General features: G+C 45.4%; 4 protein-coding genes across 4 annotated transcripts in view; 2 read left to right on the plus strand and 2 right to left on the minus strand.

The window, feature by feature from the left end:
• LOC121590789 overlaps window positions 1–10676 on the minus strand; it is a 41334-nt gene extending 30658 nt beyond the window's left edge. Inside the window, exon 1 of the mRNA XM_041910785.1 lies at window positions 9889–10676. The gene's annotated coding sequence lies outside the window, so the exon portion shown is untranslated. The remainder of the gene's footprint in view (window positions 1–9888) is intronic.
• Window positions 10677–11778: 1102 nt separating this feature from the next.
• On the plus strand, window positions 11779–12598 carry LOC121603616 (UDP-N-acetylglucosamine transferase subunit ALG13 homolog). The gene has a single exon (XM_041932618.1). The coding sequence runs from the start codon at window positions 11892–11894 to the stop codon at window positions 12402–12404; it is 513 nt and encodes a 170-aa protein (XP_041788552.1). The 5' UTR covers window positions 11779–11891; the 3' UTR covers window positions 12405–12598.
• Window positions 12599–12757: 159 nt separating this feature from the next.
• Window positions 12758–14534, plus strand: LOC121603615 (methionine aminopeptidase 1). Its single transcript, XM_041932617.1, has 4 exons — window positions 12758–13173; window positions 13301–13886; window positions 13958–14097; window positions 14181–14534. The coding sequence occupies exons 1-4, from the start codon at window positions 13008–13010 to the stop codon at window positions 14411–14413; spliced, it is 1125 nt and encodes a 374-aa protein (XP_041788551.1). The 5' UTR covers window positions 12758–13007; the 3' UTR covers window positions 14414–14534.
• LOC121603617 (zinc finger protein 593 homolog) lies at window positions 14527–15167 on the minus strand. Its single transcript, XM_041932619.1, has one exon. The coding sequence runs from the start codon at window positions 15038–15040 to the stop codon at window positions 14552–14554; it is 489 nt and encodes a 162-aa protein (XP_041788553.1). The 5' UTR covers window positions 15041–15167; the 3' UTR covers window positions 14527–14551.
• Window positions 15168–15690: the final 523 nt, after the last annotated feature.

Genomic DNA, 15690 nt, shown 5'->3' on the forward strand with positions numbered 1-15690 from the left:
ATTTCAAGGCTATAAACGATAGGCTATGCACCCTGCGCATGCGAGGCAAATTTTTTAATATAAGCCTCATAAACGTTCACGCCCCTACCGAAGATAAAGAGGAAGAGGAGAAGGACCTTTTTTACGGCCGCCTCGCTAGAACTATAGATGCGTGCCCCAGGCATGACCTCAAAATCATCCTGGGGGACTTCAACGCAAAAGTCGGTAGGGAGCCAATGTACCGCCAATACACTGGCTGTCACAGTCTGCATGAGCACAGTAACGATAATGGTAGTAGATTGGTCCAGTTCGCCGCAGCGAACAATCTGGTTGTAGGAAGTACCAAATTTGCGCGGAGGGACATCCACAAAATGACGTGGGCGCACCCGGATGGCGAATCCTTCAACCAGATCGACCACGTGTTAATAAGCCGCCGACGACAGTCGAGCCTGTTAAACGTCAGAACTTATCGAGGAGCCAATATCGATTCCGATCACTACTTGGTTGGCTTAGTGATACGTTGTAGAATCGCCCGCCCCCGCACCAATGGGGGCGGAGAAAACACGCAGCCTCGGCTCAACACGGACTCTCTAAGGGACATTACTGTCCAACAGGAATTCAAAGCCGCTTTAGACGAGTCTCTACTACCAGAAAACAGATATGAAACTACGAGCGAGAGGTGGAACGCTCTAAAAACAAAAATAATAAACTGTGCAAGAAATATACTCCCACCACGTCGTGGCAACACCAAATCTGGCTGGTTCGACGATGAATGCAGACAAGTGACCGAACGTAAGAATACTGCATACCGAGCAATGCAGCAACGGCATAGAACGCGGGCATGCGCAGAGGAATATTCACGGCTCAGACGCGAAGAGAAACGAGTTCACCGCTCTAAGAAGCATGCTTTGGAAGAGCAAAACATGCGGGAACTCGAGCAAACCAGAGAGGCGTACGGACCGACACGAAAGTTTTACCAAGCGATAGCAGGTCACCGAAACAACGTGGTACCTAAGGTAACCTGCTGTCGCAACAAGGATGGAGATCTGGTTAGTAACCAGCCAGAGGTCCTCTCGCGGTGGGCTCAGTACTTTGATGAATTACTCAACGACCAGTTAAACGAACAGCTAGAAGCGCCACTAGCAGATAGTGTCATGCTACTGCCACCTAGCATAGAAGAAACACGAAAGGCTATCCGTCGGCTGAAAAATAACAAGGCACCCGGAACCGACGGAATTGCAGCTGAACTGGTCAAGAATGGAGGTGCACGACTAGAAAACGAGATTCATCAAATTGTTACTGAGGTGTGGGATAGCGAATCGATGCCTTGTGATTGGAATCTCGGCATCATCTACCCCGTATACAAGAAGGGAGACAGGTTGGACTGCAACAACTACAGGGGTATTACGGTGTTGAATACCGCCTATAAAATATTCTCCCTGATCCTTCAGGATCGCCTTGTCCCGCACGTCGAAGAGATAGTAGGAAACTATCAAAGAGGATTCCGAAACGGAAAATCAACCACTGATCAGATCTTCACCATGCGGCAGATCTTGGAGAAGATGGCTGAATACAAAAACGACACATACCATCTCTTCATAGACTTCAAAGCCGCATACGATAGCATAGCCAGGGTAAAACTGTACGACGCTATGAGCTCATTTGGAATCCCGGCCAAACTGATAAGGCTAGTTAGAATGACTATGACCAACGTCACATGCCAGGTGAGGGTGGATGGAAAACTCTCAGGACCTTTTGCTACCACCAAAGGTCTGCGCCAGGGGGACGGGCTTGCCTGTCTCCTATTCAACTTGGCGCTAGAGAGGGCCATCCGCGACTCGAGGGTGGAGACTACGGGAACCATCTTCTATAAGTCAACCCAGATCCTGGCATACGCTGATGATATAGACATCATTGGTCTGCGGCTCTCCTATGTAGCAGAAGCCTACCAAGGGATTGAGCAGGCGGCAGAGAGCCTCGGATTGCAGATAAACGAGGCAAAGACCAAACTGATGGTGGCAACATCAGCGGACCTACCAATAAATAATCCGAATCTACGTAGGTGTGACGTACAGATAGGTGAACGCACTTTTGAAGTCGTCCCACAATTCACCTATCTTGGGTCAAAGGTCAGCAACGACAACAGCATGGAAGCTGAGTTGCGCGCAAGGATGCTGGCTGCCAACCGGTCATTCTACAGCCTGAAAAAGCAGTTTACCTCAAAGAACCTGTCGCGACGGACGAAGCTGGGACTATATAGTACCTATATAGTACCAGTACTCACATACGCCTCTGAGACATGGACACTGTCCAAATCTGACGAAACCCTCTTAGCCGCGTTCGAGAGGAAGATGCTCAGAAGGATACTTGGCCCCGTATGTGTGGAAGGACAATGGAGGAGCCGCTATAATGACGAGCTATACGAGATGTACGGCGACCTCACTGTCGTACAGCGTATAAAGCTCGCCAGGCTCCGGTGGGCTGGCCATGTTATACGCATGGAAACGGACGACCCAGCCCGTAAAGTCTTTTTAGGCCGTCCACAAGGACAGAGGAGGCGTGGTAGGCCCAAATTGAGGTGGCAAGATGGCGTGGAGGCGTCCGCCATTAAGGCCGGGATAACGGACTGGCAGACGAAGGCGCGAGACCGTGAGCGGTTTCGGACACTCCTGAGGCAGGCCAAGACCGCAAAGCGGTTGTAGTGCCGGATAAGTAAGTAAGTAAGTACATACTGTTACTGTACAAATATTTGCCTTGCAGCAGTTTTATTTGGGTGCAATGTTGAACTAAGTACTGGAAAAAATAAATCAAGATATCAAATCAGAAATCTCAGCGACCGGAATCCTTTTGCGCAACGGCGCTTCTATCGAACAGTCCCGCAACTCACACCCAGCATTATGATTCATTATTGAATAGAATTTCTTTTAAATCACAATTTTATGGTCAAAATTAAACCTCATCACTGTAGAATTTAACAAATAAAGCAAAAGGTCTTAAAATCAAAACGTCTCCACACCATAATCATCCCTTGACAGAGAACGGTCCCTTCCTTGCTCCAGTTAATTGGCCCATCTATCTTATGGAGCATGAAATCATTATTGTTTTTTCACACTTTCGCTGATAATTCACTCAAAACCATGGTTCATCGAGCGCTCAGATGTCGGTCAGCGGGTTCATCTTGCTTGCCAAAATAAAAAAAAATGGGAACAATCACGAGCCACCCTTGCCGGACCATGTGCTATGTCTTGCTTCCACTGTACATCACAACACACCCCGTATCCCGGTGGTCGCGCACAACGATCTTCGCCAGTTGTTGTTGAACCGTGAAACCTCTGATAACAGGCCACACTGTCACAGTCATGTCTTGTGAAGCGAAAAGCAAACGCAGTGCACAAAACCATAATGCTAAAACCAACGGCCAAACTACGAAAGTGTGGCAACTGGTATCAACACAACTCACGATGCCTTTCTCCCTGTGTTCTACCCTATACTCCACCCATTTCAGTGCGTTTCTGTTCGATGGCATCAATGGAAGAGATTCAGGAATGTGCGTTTGAGCGGCTGAAGTATGGTTCAATACGGGCACAGTGCTCCAGTGTGTGACAGACTAACACGACATCCTCTTCGCTGCAAGCGGCGAACGAAACCTTACACCGGATCTCGTACCGATTGGTGGTCTGCACCCGCACATCAGAAACCCTCTGGAGCCATCCCGGATTGGCACTTTGCACTAGCGTTTGTCTTCGCAATGGTTGGCAAACGGTGTGTGGTTCGATTGCCGACGCAGGGTAGCACTTTGCTCTGCCATCGTAAAATATTCCCAGATTAAATTACCAATCCAAACCCACCCCCTCCCGCCATATGGGTGTGTGTGTGTGTGTGTGTGTGTTGGGGGTTCGCTCTTCATCTGTCATCCGGTTTCGGGGTCTGTTTGAATCGCAGCGCACAGGATATGCGGTGCGGTTCGACATCTTTGCAGCTGCAGCAAGGGTGCATCGCTAAACTTACGGGTGGAAGTATCACTGTCAAGTTGCGGCCAATGAAGCGACGGGGGATGCGGGGGTCAAAGGCGGGCAATTTAGAGAAAGTTTCAACTCAAACAAACGCTCCCCGCTATATGCTGGTAGTTGGTGCTGATTGAAGGGATGAACAGATTTAAAGACCGAAGGCAAGAATTCTTCTTCACATTGGAAACTTCCCGCTACCCCGGGAGTTTCGGTGCCAGCCGAGCACATTTGAAACGGAACAATTAGCCAGCAGAATTGCCACCCCGAACGGGATGGCGTACTTTATTAAGCATTACTTTGGAGACGTTCGAGCGAAGGTTCGGAGCCTCGGTGCAGGAAGGCACAGTTTAAAAAGAAATCTGTTAAACATTTCAACCGGATGTAGCGGTTGTACCGATACCAGACCCATTCTAGTATGTCCTCTTGCCGCATTCATCATTCAAAAACTGTCCCATTGCCCGGTTTTGTTTAATTTTATATCCATTGTGCTCTCGAGTTCGTCTAGCGCCGCCCGCGCGCAAACGTTTCAAACGTTTAATTTTTAAAAACGCTCGTTCCACGGCAGTTCGCTTCTGCTTTCTTGCTTCTTTACTTCATATTCTATCACGACTTTTTATCCCTGGTGTCGCTCCCCCCCCCCCTTCCCTTTGCGTAGCTACTTCCCCGTCCGCGGTTGCACCGCTGAAGGTAAACATGAGGCATGATAAAGGTTTGGCTGATACTCGATTCGGAAGTACTTGCGCGACCTTTAGCAGTGCCCGTTAGCTGTTGGACAATTGTTATGCAAGACTCGTCCCAGAGAGAGAAAAAAATAACTCACCCCTTGTGGATGTGATGCATTACCATTACAAAGCGGAAAGGCAATCGATCCTGTGTGTGTGCGAGTTCTTGAGACAGCTGTAAGACCGACAGGGCTGGCGTTGACTCTAGCGTTTTAAAGAGTTCCAATTGATGATGATGATGATGGTTGTGGTGGTGGTAGGTGAGAGATGCGGATGATGGTGGCAATCAGTGTACGAGAAGGAAACGGGCAAAATCATAACGTCAACGGCAACAGGCCACTGTGCCGCCACAAACAATTGGCCCCAGAGAACAACAGTGTCAACCGCGGAACAACCGTGGCGCTTGATATGGTTCTAACGTGTTGCGTTTCTTTACTGTTTCTCTTACACCGTTTATCTTTTCCTTTCTGTCTTTTTTCTTCTTCTTCTTTGTATCTCCTTATCCTTCCATCCTCTGTAAACAGCCGCATTAGCTTAGTTAAAGTTCTAGCCCGTCCTACCCAGCAGTGTCACTGACCGGGCCAGTTCCGATGCCTGCAAGACATGGAGGCGTTAGAATGAACGAACCGCGGAGAATTGTCACACACGCATTCGACAATTAATCCAATCCCATCCGTCCCAATCCGATTCGTTAACGCTCCCGCATAACAATGAACGCCGGGGGTCAACCACAAAACCACTCGGGGAACAGCGCAACAAAGCTGCTCGTTTGTTGCCACTCGATTTTCGATCGATGAATTTCGTTTGATTGAAACGTGTTATTGGCTAGATTGAGAGAATAAATGGATGGATATGATAGGATTTAAACTGTTTGACTAATCAACCAAAGTATTATTAGCAATATTATCCGTCTATTAAGTGAGTGCTTGACGACGATTGAACGTCCATTAGATGATTTTATCGAGATAATTCCATAACGCAAAACATGCTTAGGATAAGTATTTAAAAATTGAACAATTTCAAATAAGAATGTTTATCCGTCAAATGTCGATCGAGATGGAGAATGGAAAAAATTATGAATTGTATTAAATCATTTAACTTAATTTGTATAGGAGTGTGTGTTAGCTTGTAATTAAGTTAGTTACTTTTTCTTGCAATTTATACTTCATTATTTATAACAACATTTGAGGTGTTTTAGATTGAAGAATTTTTAACTCAAATTCTAACTGAACATAATAGAGCAGAACATAATAAACGAACAAGAATCATACAAAACCATTCGTATCACTCTTTCATGGTTGAATTTCAGTTCATATTAAGTTATCGTTGTTTCTAGTCGTACTACGTTTGGTTCCAACGAGCCTCTGCTGCAGTGTGTTCACAATTTTAACACTAGGTTTATGGGCCTCTTTTATATATGTCTATCTCTACGGACATAGATCAATTTAACGGGTGGATAAAAATACGTATTTAGATTGGATTTAGATCATGACAAAATCCTTTTTTATTAAAATTATGATATCATTCAACATGTTTTGGTTCCCATGAAAAATTATCTGCACAAAGCTAATTTATTGTAACAGTCGTTATTGTTTCACCGAGCACATGGACCGATACATTTTCGATGCTTCATTTTGACCGAAATCCGCGGGAGTTTCGAAAAACTCGAGGAATAAGTTGATCAGCAATTCCGTTTGAGGTCACTTTATTGAAATCATTTATCAAGATTTTTTTATGATAATAAGTGGTTTATAGCTCTCTTTCATTCCTACATTTGCTTTTAATGCAAATTGTTACTACTTCACTAAATAAACTAAATGTAATCAACCCATCCGTCAATTTGACGTATTCCATGACGAGATAAGTGTACCACATATGTATCTGAAAATCTATGAAAGTTATGAAAATAACACTTATGCTACAAACTCATAGTATGTTATCATAAATTTACGAAAAGTAAAAATCAAGATTAAACTAAAAGTATTTAAGTATTCAAATTGACAGGTTCCGTACATCTAGTGTTAATAGTAGCACAGGTCTTCCCCATCCTCGAGGTTTTCCAAGGAATTTGAAATTAAAATAGGTTAAGTCAGGAATGCGTTAGATTATGTAACTGCTAAACCGTTTGGCTAACAATTTTCATAAACTTGACTTTGATTTTGAATTGTTAAACCCTAATCCAGGGATCTCCAAACTACGACTCGCGGGCCGCATGCGGCCCTCAAGAGCCTTTAATGCGGCCCGTGAGAACTGGGTTTAGGTAAAATTAAAAAGCTTTCTTTTCTATCTGATTATTTTTTTACTTCTAAAAGATTAAAATAAAAATTCAATAAAAGAAGAAGGCAGCTGATATATGAATGATATATTTCAATAGTATTTTCTTATTAAAACGAGATTTGAACTTCCCTTCTTTCTAAAGGTAGCATCACAAGGCCCCGCAACAAGGTTGATTGTGAAGCAATGCGGCCCGCGGGTTGAAAAGTTTAGAGACCCCTGCCCTTAACGATGAGGACATTTGTGTTATTCATTAAGTTGTTTTCATAATTTTACAATTGTTACATTTTTTATAGATTTTTACCTTGAAATATTTCATCACTCGAGATTTTTAACAGCAAAATTATAAAATGTTTGTTTATTTGTGTTTTTTTATGTCAACTATGTCAGATACATGTAATACAATCTTATTGGAGTGAGTTCTGACTAGGTGTGGGTTGGGGATTTATCAACTTCAAAGTACAAAAAAAACGGAACCTTACTGAAAACTGAACAATGTCATTCGATAAAAATTTACCTTTTGGAAAAGACTACCAAAATTGCAAATAAAAACTACTATATTAACCAAGTCCGGGACGTAATCTATCATACTAATAGATAAGCGTATTAATAGATAAGCGTATTTTCTTATCGTACTTGTATTGATTCCGAGGTGCGCTCACGAACTGTTCAACAAGGTTCGAATATTATCAAATTAATCTCTTATCGATCACATCCTGAACGGTACATCCTTTCTAGGCAGTTGCAGTGTTCATGCCCCGAAAAGGACGACAGTATGTAGCTAAGGCCAAAAAAACAAGCTATTCATTTCTAATGATGAAATTGACACTTGCGCTTCCATACGTCACATGAAATTGTATATCACCTTCAATCAAGACGCTGCCACCGTGACCGAACCGAATAACTTTAGCTTGATTAAACGACGCAACAAACGCTAACGGCACGCTGGCAGCCCATCGATACCCGACAGATTGTGATCATGGAAAGCTCCCGGAAAGAAAAACAATTATCTGCCACCAATCTGGCACGCATCTGGAGGGGGCTGGTGAGGGGAGGGATGAGAGATGGGCGACCTTGCTCTGCAGCCAAAACAAACTTTATCCTATTCGATTATGGGATAAGGTAACACCACCCCCCCCCCCCCCCCCACGCATGCCATCAGACGACACTCGGTGTCCTCCCTTATCGATACATCCTCGGGAAAAAAGGAGTCCAATCGTGTGAAACTTCCAACTCCAATACGTCACCTCGCACCACCACCGTTACCGACGTTTGCAGGGGGAGGGTTTGTGTGCACATTTTGTGTACAAATTTCCTATCCCATATTCCGTATAAAATATTCATCGTGTTTGAAACTTTTAGATACGTACGAGCGATGGAGAAAGAAACAACACGGGAACCAGTGTGAAAATCCCAAACGTGCCGTACGCCTTCCCTAATCCGTTGTAGCTCGTCGGTACCAAACGTCCTTGTGCCTGAAGCGCCAAGCTAATGCTGCTCCACCTAATGCAGTTTAACACTTTGCACACTCTAAAAGACCATCCATCCGCGTGGAAGCGCGGCCGGGCCCGTGCAGCATCGCGCCCTTCGGCTGCCACTCATCACTCTCCCCCCGCGCATGGAAGTTGACGACGAACGGCTGATCGTTTGCAGCCCTGGCAGTTTGAGGTAAAGTAACGTTCAAACATAATTGATTTATCAAATCAGGGTCGCGGAGGAATGAATTGCAACTAGCGCGCTGGTGAGCATTGGCCAGCGTTTGCCATTCCTGCGCAACGAAAATAGAGGAAGAAAAGAACAGGAAGAAGAACACATCCAGCCGGGGAAGTAGGGAGTAGATTGAGTAATCCCTACTGATGGTTTCGGTATGCGCCAGATGGTTCGGTGACGCTGGGATATCTACTTTGTTTTTCTCCCGCTTTTATGTTGACCTCCCTACCACCCTTTCGGAGAGGTGGCACCCCCGGTCTCTCTCTCCCTCTCTCCCTTCTTCTAAGGGACGTTCAGGAATCACAGGGGAGGAAATTTAAGATCGTAGATTGGCACTTGAATTGATTCAAGGCCACCCAGCCGTGTGTGCCGTTGTCTTATGGGATTTGCTCGTTAATGCGGGTGTGCCGTTTCGCGTACCGTTTACTGATCATATGGTGGAGTATGGTGGAGCAGCGGCTGGACATACAGAGACGCTTGGAAGGACGTTCAGCTAGCGAACTCTCTATTTGATTTTTGTTTCGTCAAATCACACTAAATGGCGGTTTTGCACCACCGAGTTGTAAATACAGAAGTTTAGCTGGAAGGCCGAAGTCCGCGACGTCCATCAGCGGTCTGGTAGTACGGGGGAAGCTTTACCTTCAATTAGCCATCTATTGTTTGTTGGCTACAATTTCGGACCAAACTGTGACCGACAACGCTGGCCCTTTGTTGCTGCCCCGTTGCCAAATGCAACCGCTGGCAATGCGCAATTGATCGACCCTCGAAGGGAACCGTTGGCGGGCGACCGTTTATCGAACTTATTACACCGTCCACCGGTCAGGCGCGGGGCCCCTGCCCTGTGCGCTGGGCCATCTGCACGCAGCACGGCAGGCAATGCCGCGACATCTAGCATGCAGCCGCTAATTGGCGAACGCAGTCACCGTTCGATCGATCGATCCTACTACATCCATCCAATATCCATCCATCATTGCACTAGTTTGCTCTCTCCATTGTTCGGTTCCGTTTGTGGCCTCACCGGACGAATGGGGTGGCAAACAGGGGTGGCCGGAAGGAGGGAATCGTTTAATATTCTCATCCACTTAAAATTAATATGTTGATGCGAAGGATGAAAATGTCACTCGCTGGCCGGTGTTATCGTCGGCCCGAAACCTTATTAAATAAACATAAAAACGCCACAAGCCGTAAACACTCACCTTTAGTGTTGGTAATTGTGTGTGTGTGTGGGTTTTTTTTTTGTTGCTTTTATTTAATGTGCTGTGTTACACTAACAGACGGCGCGCACTCGGTGATTTGTTATCTAGATGGCACGCTAGAAATTGAACATAAACAGACCGGCCCTTGCTACAATGCACACATTTTATTCTGCACAACCATTTAGCCACCAGGCAGCCTGGGAGTTTATCTTCATGCTCTTTCCACTTCGACTTCTCACCGTACGCATAGCGAATTATTCAACATGTCACTAAAGCAACACGGTGTCGGTGATTAACCAAACACACGCACGCACGCACACTTCCAACGCACTCTCTAACAAGGTGCCAAGTACTGTTTGCTGTTTAAGTTTGAGATTGGCTGTGTTTTTCTTCGGTTGGCTCAATTATATGTGTTTGCACGTGCTATTTTCGGCCTCGAGGATTGATTCACTTTCCCTTCGAACCGCACTTTCGATTGGTTTAATGCTAGAACTATGCAAACAAACAAAAACAAAAAAAGGTTCGCATACCCGGTTACGCGGTGCACGAAAGTTCAATAGAAGTGTTGTGGCGCGATCGCATTTACCGAACCGCGATTAACCGCGAGCCTAAACACTGTACAAACGCACGACTCACACACACACACACACACACAAACACGTACCACCACGCTCCCGTCGCCGGTATTTCGGGTCCGAACGCGTGTTTCCTCTATGCTCGGATTGCAGGAGCAACGGCTCAACCGAACCGAACCGTTTGAATGCCAGCGCGCAACTAATTCAATTCTCGCGTAACGTCTCAGCAGCAGCAGCAATAGCAGCAGGGATTTAGCAGCACACTCACAAAGCGCCGATAGAGAGAGGCACGATGGGTACGCTGCTGCTCTGATTTGGAAAGGATGCTCTTTAAACCTTTGTTTTTGTTTTCGTTTATCTAATATTCCTTTTTAATGTTCTGAAAGCTTCTACTTCGGCTGTTTTATGTTTTACCTTTTATTTTCGGGTATTTACTTATTAGATTTTATTCATTTGCTTAACTTCTAAAAGAGGATCAATTTAAAATATGCCGTAACGTAATAGTCTATGAGGACGTATCAAAAATTTACTAAGTAAAACAGTTTTTTTTATCAAAATTTTAAATGATATCTATTTCAAATTGTTTTAAATTCAAATAATAATAACATGACCAATCTCCCGCATCATGAACAGAGAGGTAAATGTTAAAAAAAAAATCAAGGAATAGGACGCAACGCAACAAGGAAACAGAAAACGCCTGTAGGTTGCAAAAACGCCTGCAATTTCAATTATTGACTCATTTCTACAATAATATTTAAAAAAAATCTTGTTAATAAATATTTTAAAATATTTGAGCAAAAATCAATAAAGAAACAATGTAGTCCTCGAGATCCTAAGCAGATACAAGCAGATAGAACCGGTGAGTTGAAATCTTTACTTTTTCTTGATTATTCACGTAACAAAATGGTGGATTTGTTTTAAATTAAATAGCATGTAATATCAATATAATAAAATATCACTGTAAGCATGTAAATAATTTATCTCAAAATTTGTGGACAAGCTCCTACGTATTGCATACTGCCAGGCGCTTCGCAAGCACAAGCAAAAACACGATGTGAAAAGCGCCTAAAGTTAGCCTAAGAATGAAATGGTAACGTCCATTTTGTTCCCATAGTCTCCCATTGTGCATTATTTTTTAAACAATATTCTTAAGATGATTTGGGAGCTTAAATTAGAATAACATTGAGAGTTTCGAATTTCCTTCTTTTTTAGTTATCTTTTTTTGGAAAACGTACACATTTGAAAACATTGTTTGTGCAGAACTTCACTATCGATGTCCAGAAACGGTACCATTGGTGCTTTTCGTCAAACCACACAAACACCATTTGTTTACGTTCTTTACGCAACTGATTAGGATAGAATCCTTCCAAACGCGCACTGTTCGCTGTTAGATTAGAACGAGTCCGAACGTCTGCATCAGAAGAGAAAATGATTAAAAAGCAGTACAAAAGCGTGTTTGTGACCGTGGGCACGACCGAATTCGTGGCACTGGTACGTACCGTCACTTCGACCGCCGTTCTGGAACAGTTGGCCAAGCTGGGATGCACTGCGCTAACGATACAGTTTGGAAAAGGTGAAGCACCTAACGTGGAGCTTGCTCAAAGGCACACAACCATCCGACTCTCGGCGTACGGGTTGAAGAGCAGCATCGGGGACGACATCAGCCAAGCGGATCTGGTGATCAGCCATGCCGGTGCCGGAAGTTGCCTCGAAGTGCTGGAAGCCGGCAAACCGTTGATCGTTGTCGTGAACGAAACACTCATGAACAACCATCAAACGGAGCTGGCTGAGCGGCTCAGCAGGGACAGGAATCTCTTCTACTGCACGCCAAACACGTTGCTGGAGACGTTGGCCGAGTCCGACTTTAGTAAGCTGGAAAAGCTAGCACCCGGAGCGCTGGACAGTTTCGTTAACCAGTTGGATGCATTTATGGGATTCTGATAGAGTACTTCTTCCCAAACAAGCTCTGTTTTACAGCATACAATTGTGAAGAAAAAAAACAAACAAACAAACAAACAAAGTGATGATGCCTGGCCTTTATCAGCTGATAAGGCTGATACTAGCCATATTTACATATTGTGATCGTTTACCCCGGTTTTTAAGTAAATCTAATAAAATGTCCATATTACGTTCATGGTAAATTGGTTTTTTATTCGAATACAAACCACAACAGAAATGCAAGAATGAAAGGGAAACTGTAATTTTCGTCCATGGATTGCTTTTCCTTTCGGCGCTAGGGAGTTCGAACAGCGATGTCGCGACCGCGTTCGCGCGTTTGACGTTTCACCCTGTCAAACGGTTTTTGCGTGAAAAAAGGGAAAGGGAAAGGGGGAGGAGTGAAAAATAAAGGCAAATCGAGTGCGGGTTCTTGCTCTTTTAAGGTCTAGTCGGTTATTTTTCCTTTCCGTACAAGTTAGGTAATTCTGGTGCCGTGTTTTGCTTCAGTTTCGCCTCCGCATCCCGGTGAATCGTGTCCGTTCGCGTAACGTAGCGTAACTACAATACCCGTTTACCCGTGCGTGCCTGTAAAAAACGATAGCAAGGATGAGTGATATGGCGAAGCATCTCTGCGTGACGGACGACTGCAAGAAGCCCTCGACGCTACAGTGCCCGGTATGCCTGAAGATGGGCATCCAAGGCTCGTACTTTTGCAGCCAGGACTGCTTCAAAGGCTCTTGGAAGGAGCACAAAGTTATTCACCTTCTTGCCAGTAGGTGCACATGCATGGGGATGAATCTCGGTTTCGGTCCCACCGTCACGTTACTACTAATTCCCCTCCCCGTTCTCTCTCTCTATCTGTTTCCCTTCCGACGTTTTTTTTTTCGTTTTCTCCACAGAGGGAAAGGAAACGAATGCATACAATCCGTGGCCTTACTACACGTTTACCGGCAAACTGCGACCGTTCGAGCAAACGCCAAGGCGCCCGGTGCCGCCGCACATCCCCCGGCCAGACTATGCCGATCACAAGGAGGGACGGTCCAAGTCGGAGGAAGCCCTGCGGGGGAATAATACGATCAAGGTGCTCGATGACGAGGAGATCGAGGGAATGCGCGTGGCGTGCCGGCTCGGGCGCGAGGTGCTGGACGAGGCAGCGCGCGTCTGCGGCGTCGGTGTGACGACGGACGAGATCGATCGGGCGGTGCACGAGGCATGCATCGAGCGCGAGTGTTATCCCAGCCCGATGAACTACTACAACTTCCCGAAGTCTTGCTGCACGTCGGTGAACGAAGTGATTTGCCACGGCATACCGGATCTCCGTCCGCTAGAGGACGGTGACCTGTGCAATGTGGACGTGACGGTGTACCATCGGGGCTTTCATGGGGATTTGAACGAAACGTTCTTCGTCGGTAATGTGAAGGAGCAGCACAAGAAGCTGGTGCAGGTCACCTATGAGGCGCTGATGAAGGCGATTGCCATCGTGAAGTAAGTGTGGTCGGAGAGTTAGGAAGAAACGGATGCAAATGTTTGACTTTTTCACGCTTCGTTTTTTAAAGGCCCGGTGAACGTTATCGTGAAATCGGTAACGTTATCCAGAAGCACGTGCATGCGCACGGGTTCAGCGTGGTTAAGAGCTATTGCGGACATGGAATTCACCGACTATTCCATACCGCCCCGAACGTACCTCATTATGCCAGTAAGTACTTGCAGACAATGTAAAACATTTCTATTCCACCGCTTACATATCGATAAATGTGGTTTGATTTCCTCTACTTGTAGAAAATTCTGCCGTTGGTGTTATGAAGCCGGGACATTGCTTCACGATCGAACCCATGATATCCGAGGGCACATGGCGGGATGTTTCCTGGCCGGACGACTGGACTGCAGTTACGGCCGATGGTTTGTTTTCGGCCCAGTTCGAGCAAACCCTGCTCGTCACCGAGTCCGGTTGCGATATTCTAACGAAGCGAAGAAATGAGAACGGAACTCCGCACTTCATGGACCACATGTGAAACTGGGAACGGACGGGAGCCGCTCTTTTCACAATACTTTCGGCCTCACACGTTTTGGGAGCGAAAAATGTGTACACCCCATGTTACGGCTATTGAAATAAACTCAACGTTTCTCCCTTTACAACAACCATTTTATTTTTACAGCTCTTCCAGGACCTTCTTGTAGTCGGTCACCTTTTTCACCTTGGATAGTTCCTGTTTGGCGGGCTTTTCCTCCTCCATTACCGTATCCACCTTCATTCGCTTTCCCTCGTCCACCTCCGCCAAGCTGAGCTGTGTTTCCATCTTTCGCTTCTGCGGTTGCACGAAGCTGCCCTGACCTGCCGCACGCAACGAATCCTCAATTGAGTATGGTTCCACCTCGAGTGCCTTCAGACGACGCTTGTGAACTTTCGTACGGAAATGGGCCTGCAGTGCCTGATCGTTGATATAATAGGTAGCACAGTGGATGCAGTAAAACTGCCCGAAACCCGGCTTGTCCAGATCGACCTCCTGTTTCAGCAGCTTTTCCGGGTCGTTCTTCAGGTCGGCATCGATTTCGTCCAAATCCTTGCGCCGATTCCGCAGCCGCCACCGACGGCGCAGATGTGTGTCTCCACTGTGCATTTTTTTCCTAGCGTACGGCATTTTGATGGGCAAAAGGAACTGGCAAACTTTACTTTAATTGCCGCACTTTGTTTTCCTCCGAGCAGGACTGAAAAGGAAAACAAACGATCCGGTTTATTTTGATTCGGCCTCGTGGTGTTGAACACTGACACTGACAGCTGCTGTCGATGCAGCATTTACTGGCGTCGTAGGTGTCCATGCAGCAACAATGTGTAGCAATTTGTAATTTAAAATAGCCGTTGTGATCCGTTGTCGCTGTTAAGAAAGCTGGAAAATAGGAATTGGAATACAAAATCCGGTTATTATAACATATCATTCCATTAGATAATGATGATCATATGCAGTCAGTTGTAATACTTGATATTATTGAAAATGTGCAAACAATTCTTTAAAAAACGCATAATTAAACCTTAGGCCGCAAAAACACGACGCACGTTTCCGCGGGCGCGTAAACGCGTAAAACCATTCTGCAGAAATATCCAGCAAAAGCAGCGCGTTTGAATCAAATTTCATTTATATGGCTGGTTCGTTATGCGCGTCGTGTATTTGAGGCCTTTTATCAAAGAACCAAATAAAAGTTGTTCATAAAGGACCCCAGATCGCCACAGATTGAGCTCAAACGACTGGAAAATCAAATATCCATAGAAAAAACGAAATCTCATTGGTTTGCT

The sequence above is a fragment of the Anopheles merus genome, chromosome 2R (assembly GCF_017562075.2).
Source record: "Anopheles merus strain MAF chromosome 2R, AmerM5.1, whole genome shotgun sequence".
NCBI classification, from domain to species: domain Eukaryota; kingdom Metazoa; phylum Arthropoda; class Insecta; order Diptera; family Culicidae; genus Anopheles; species Anopheles merus.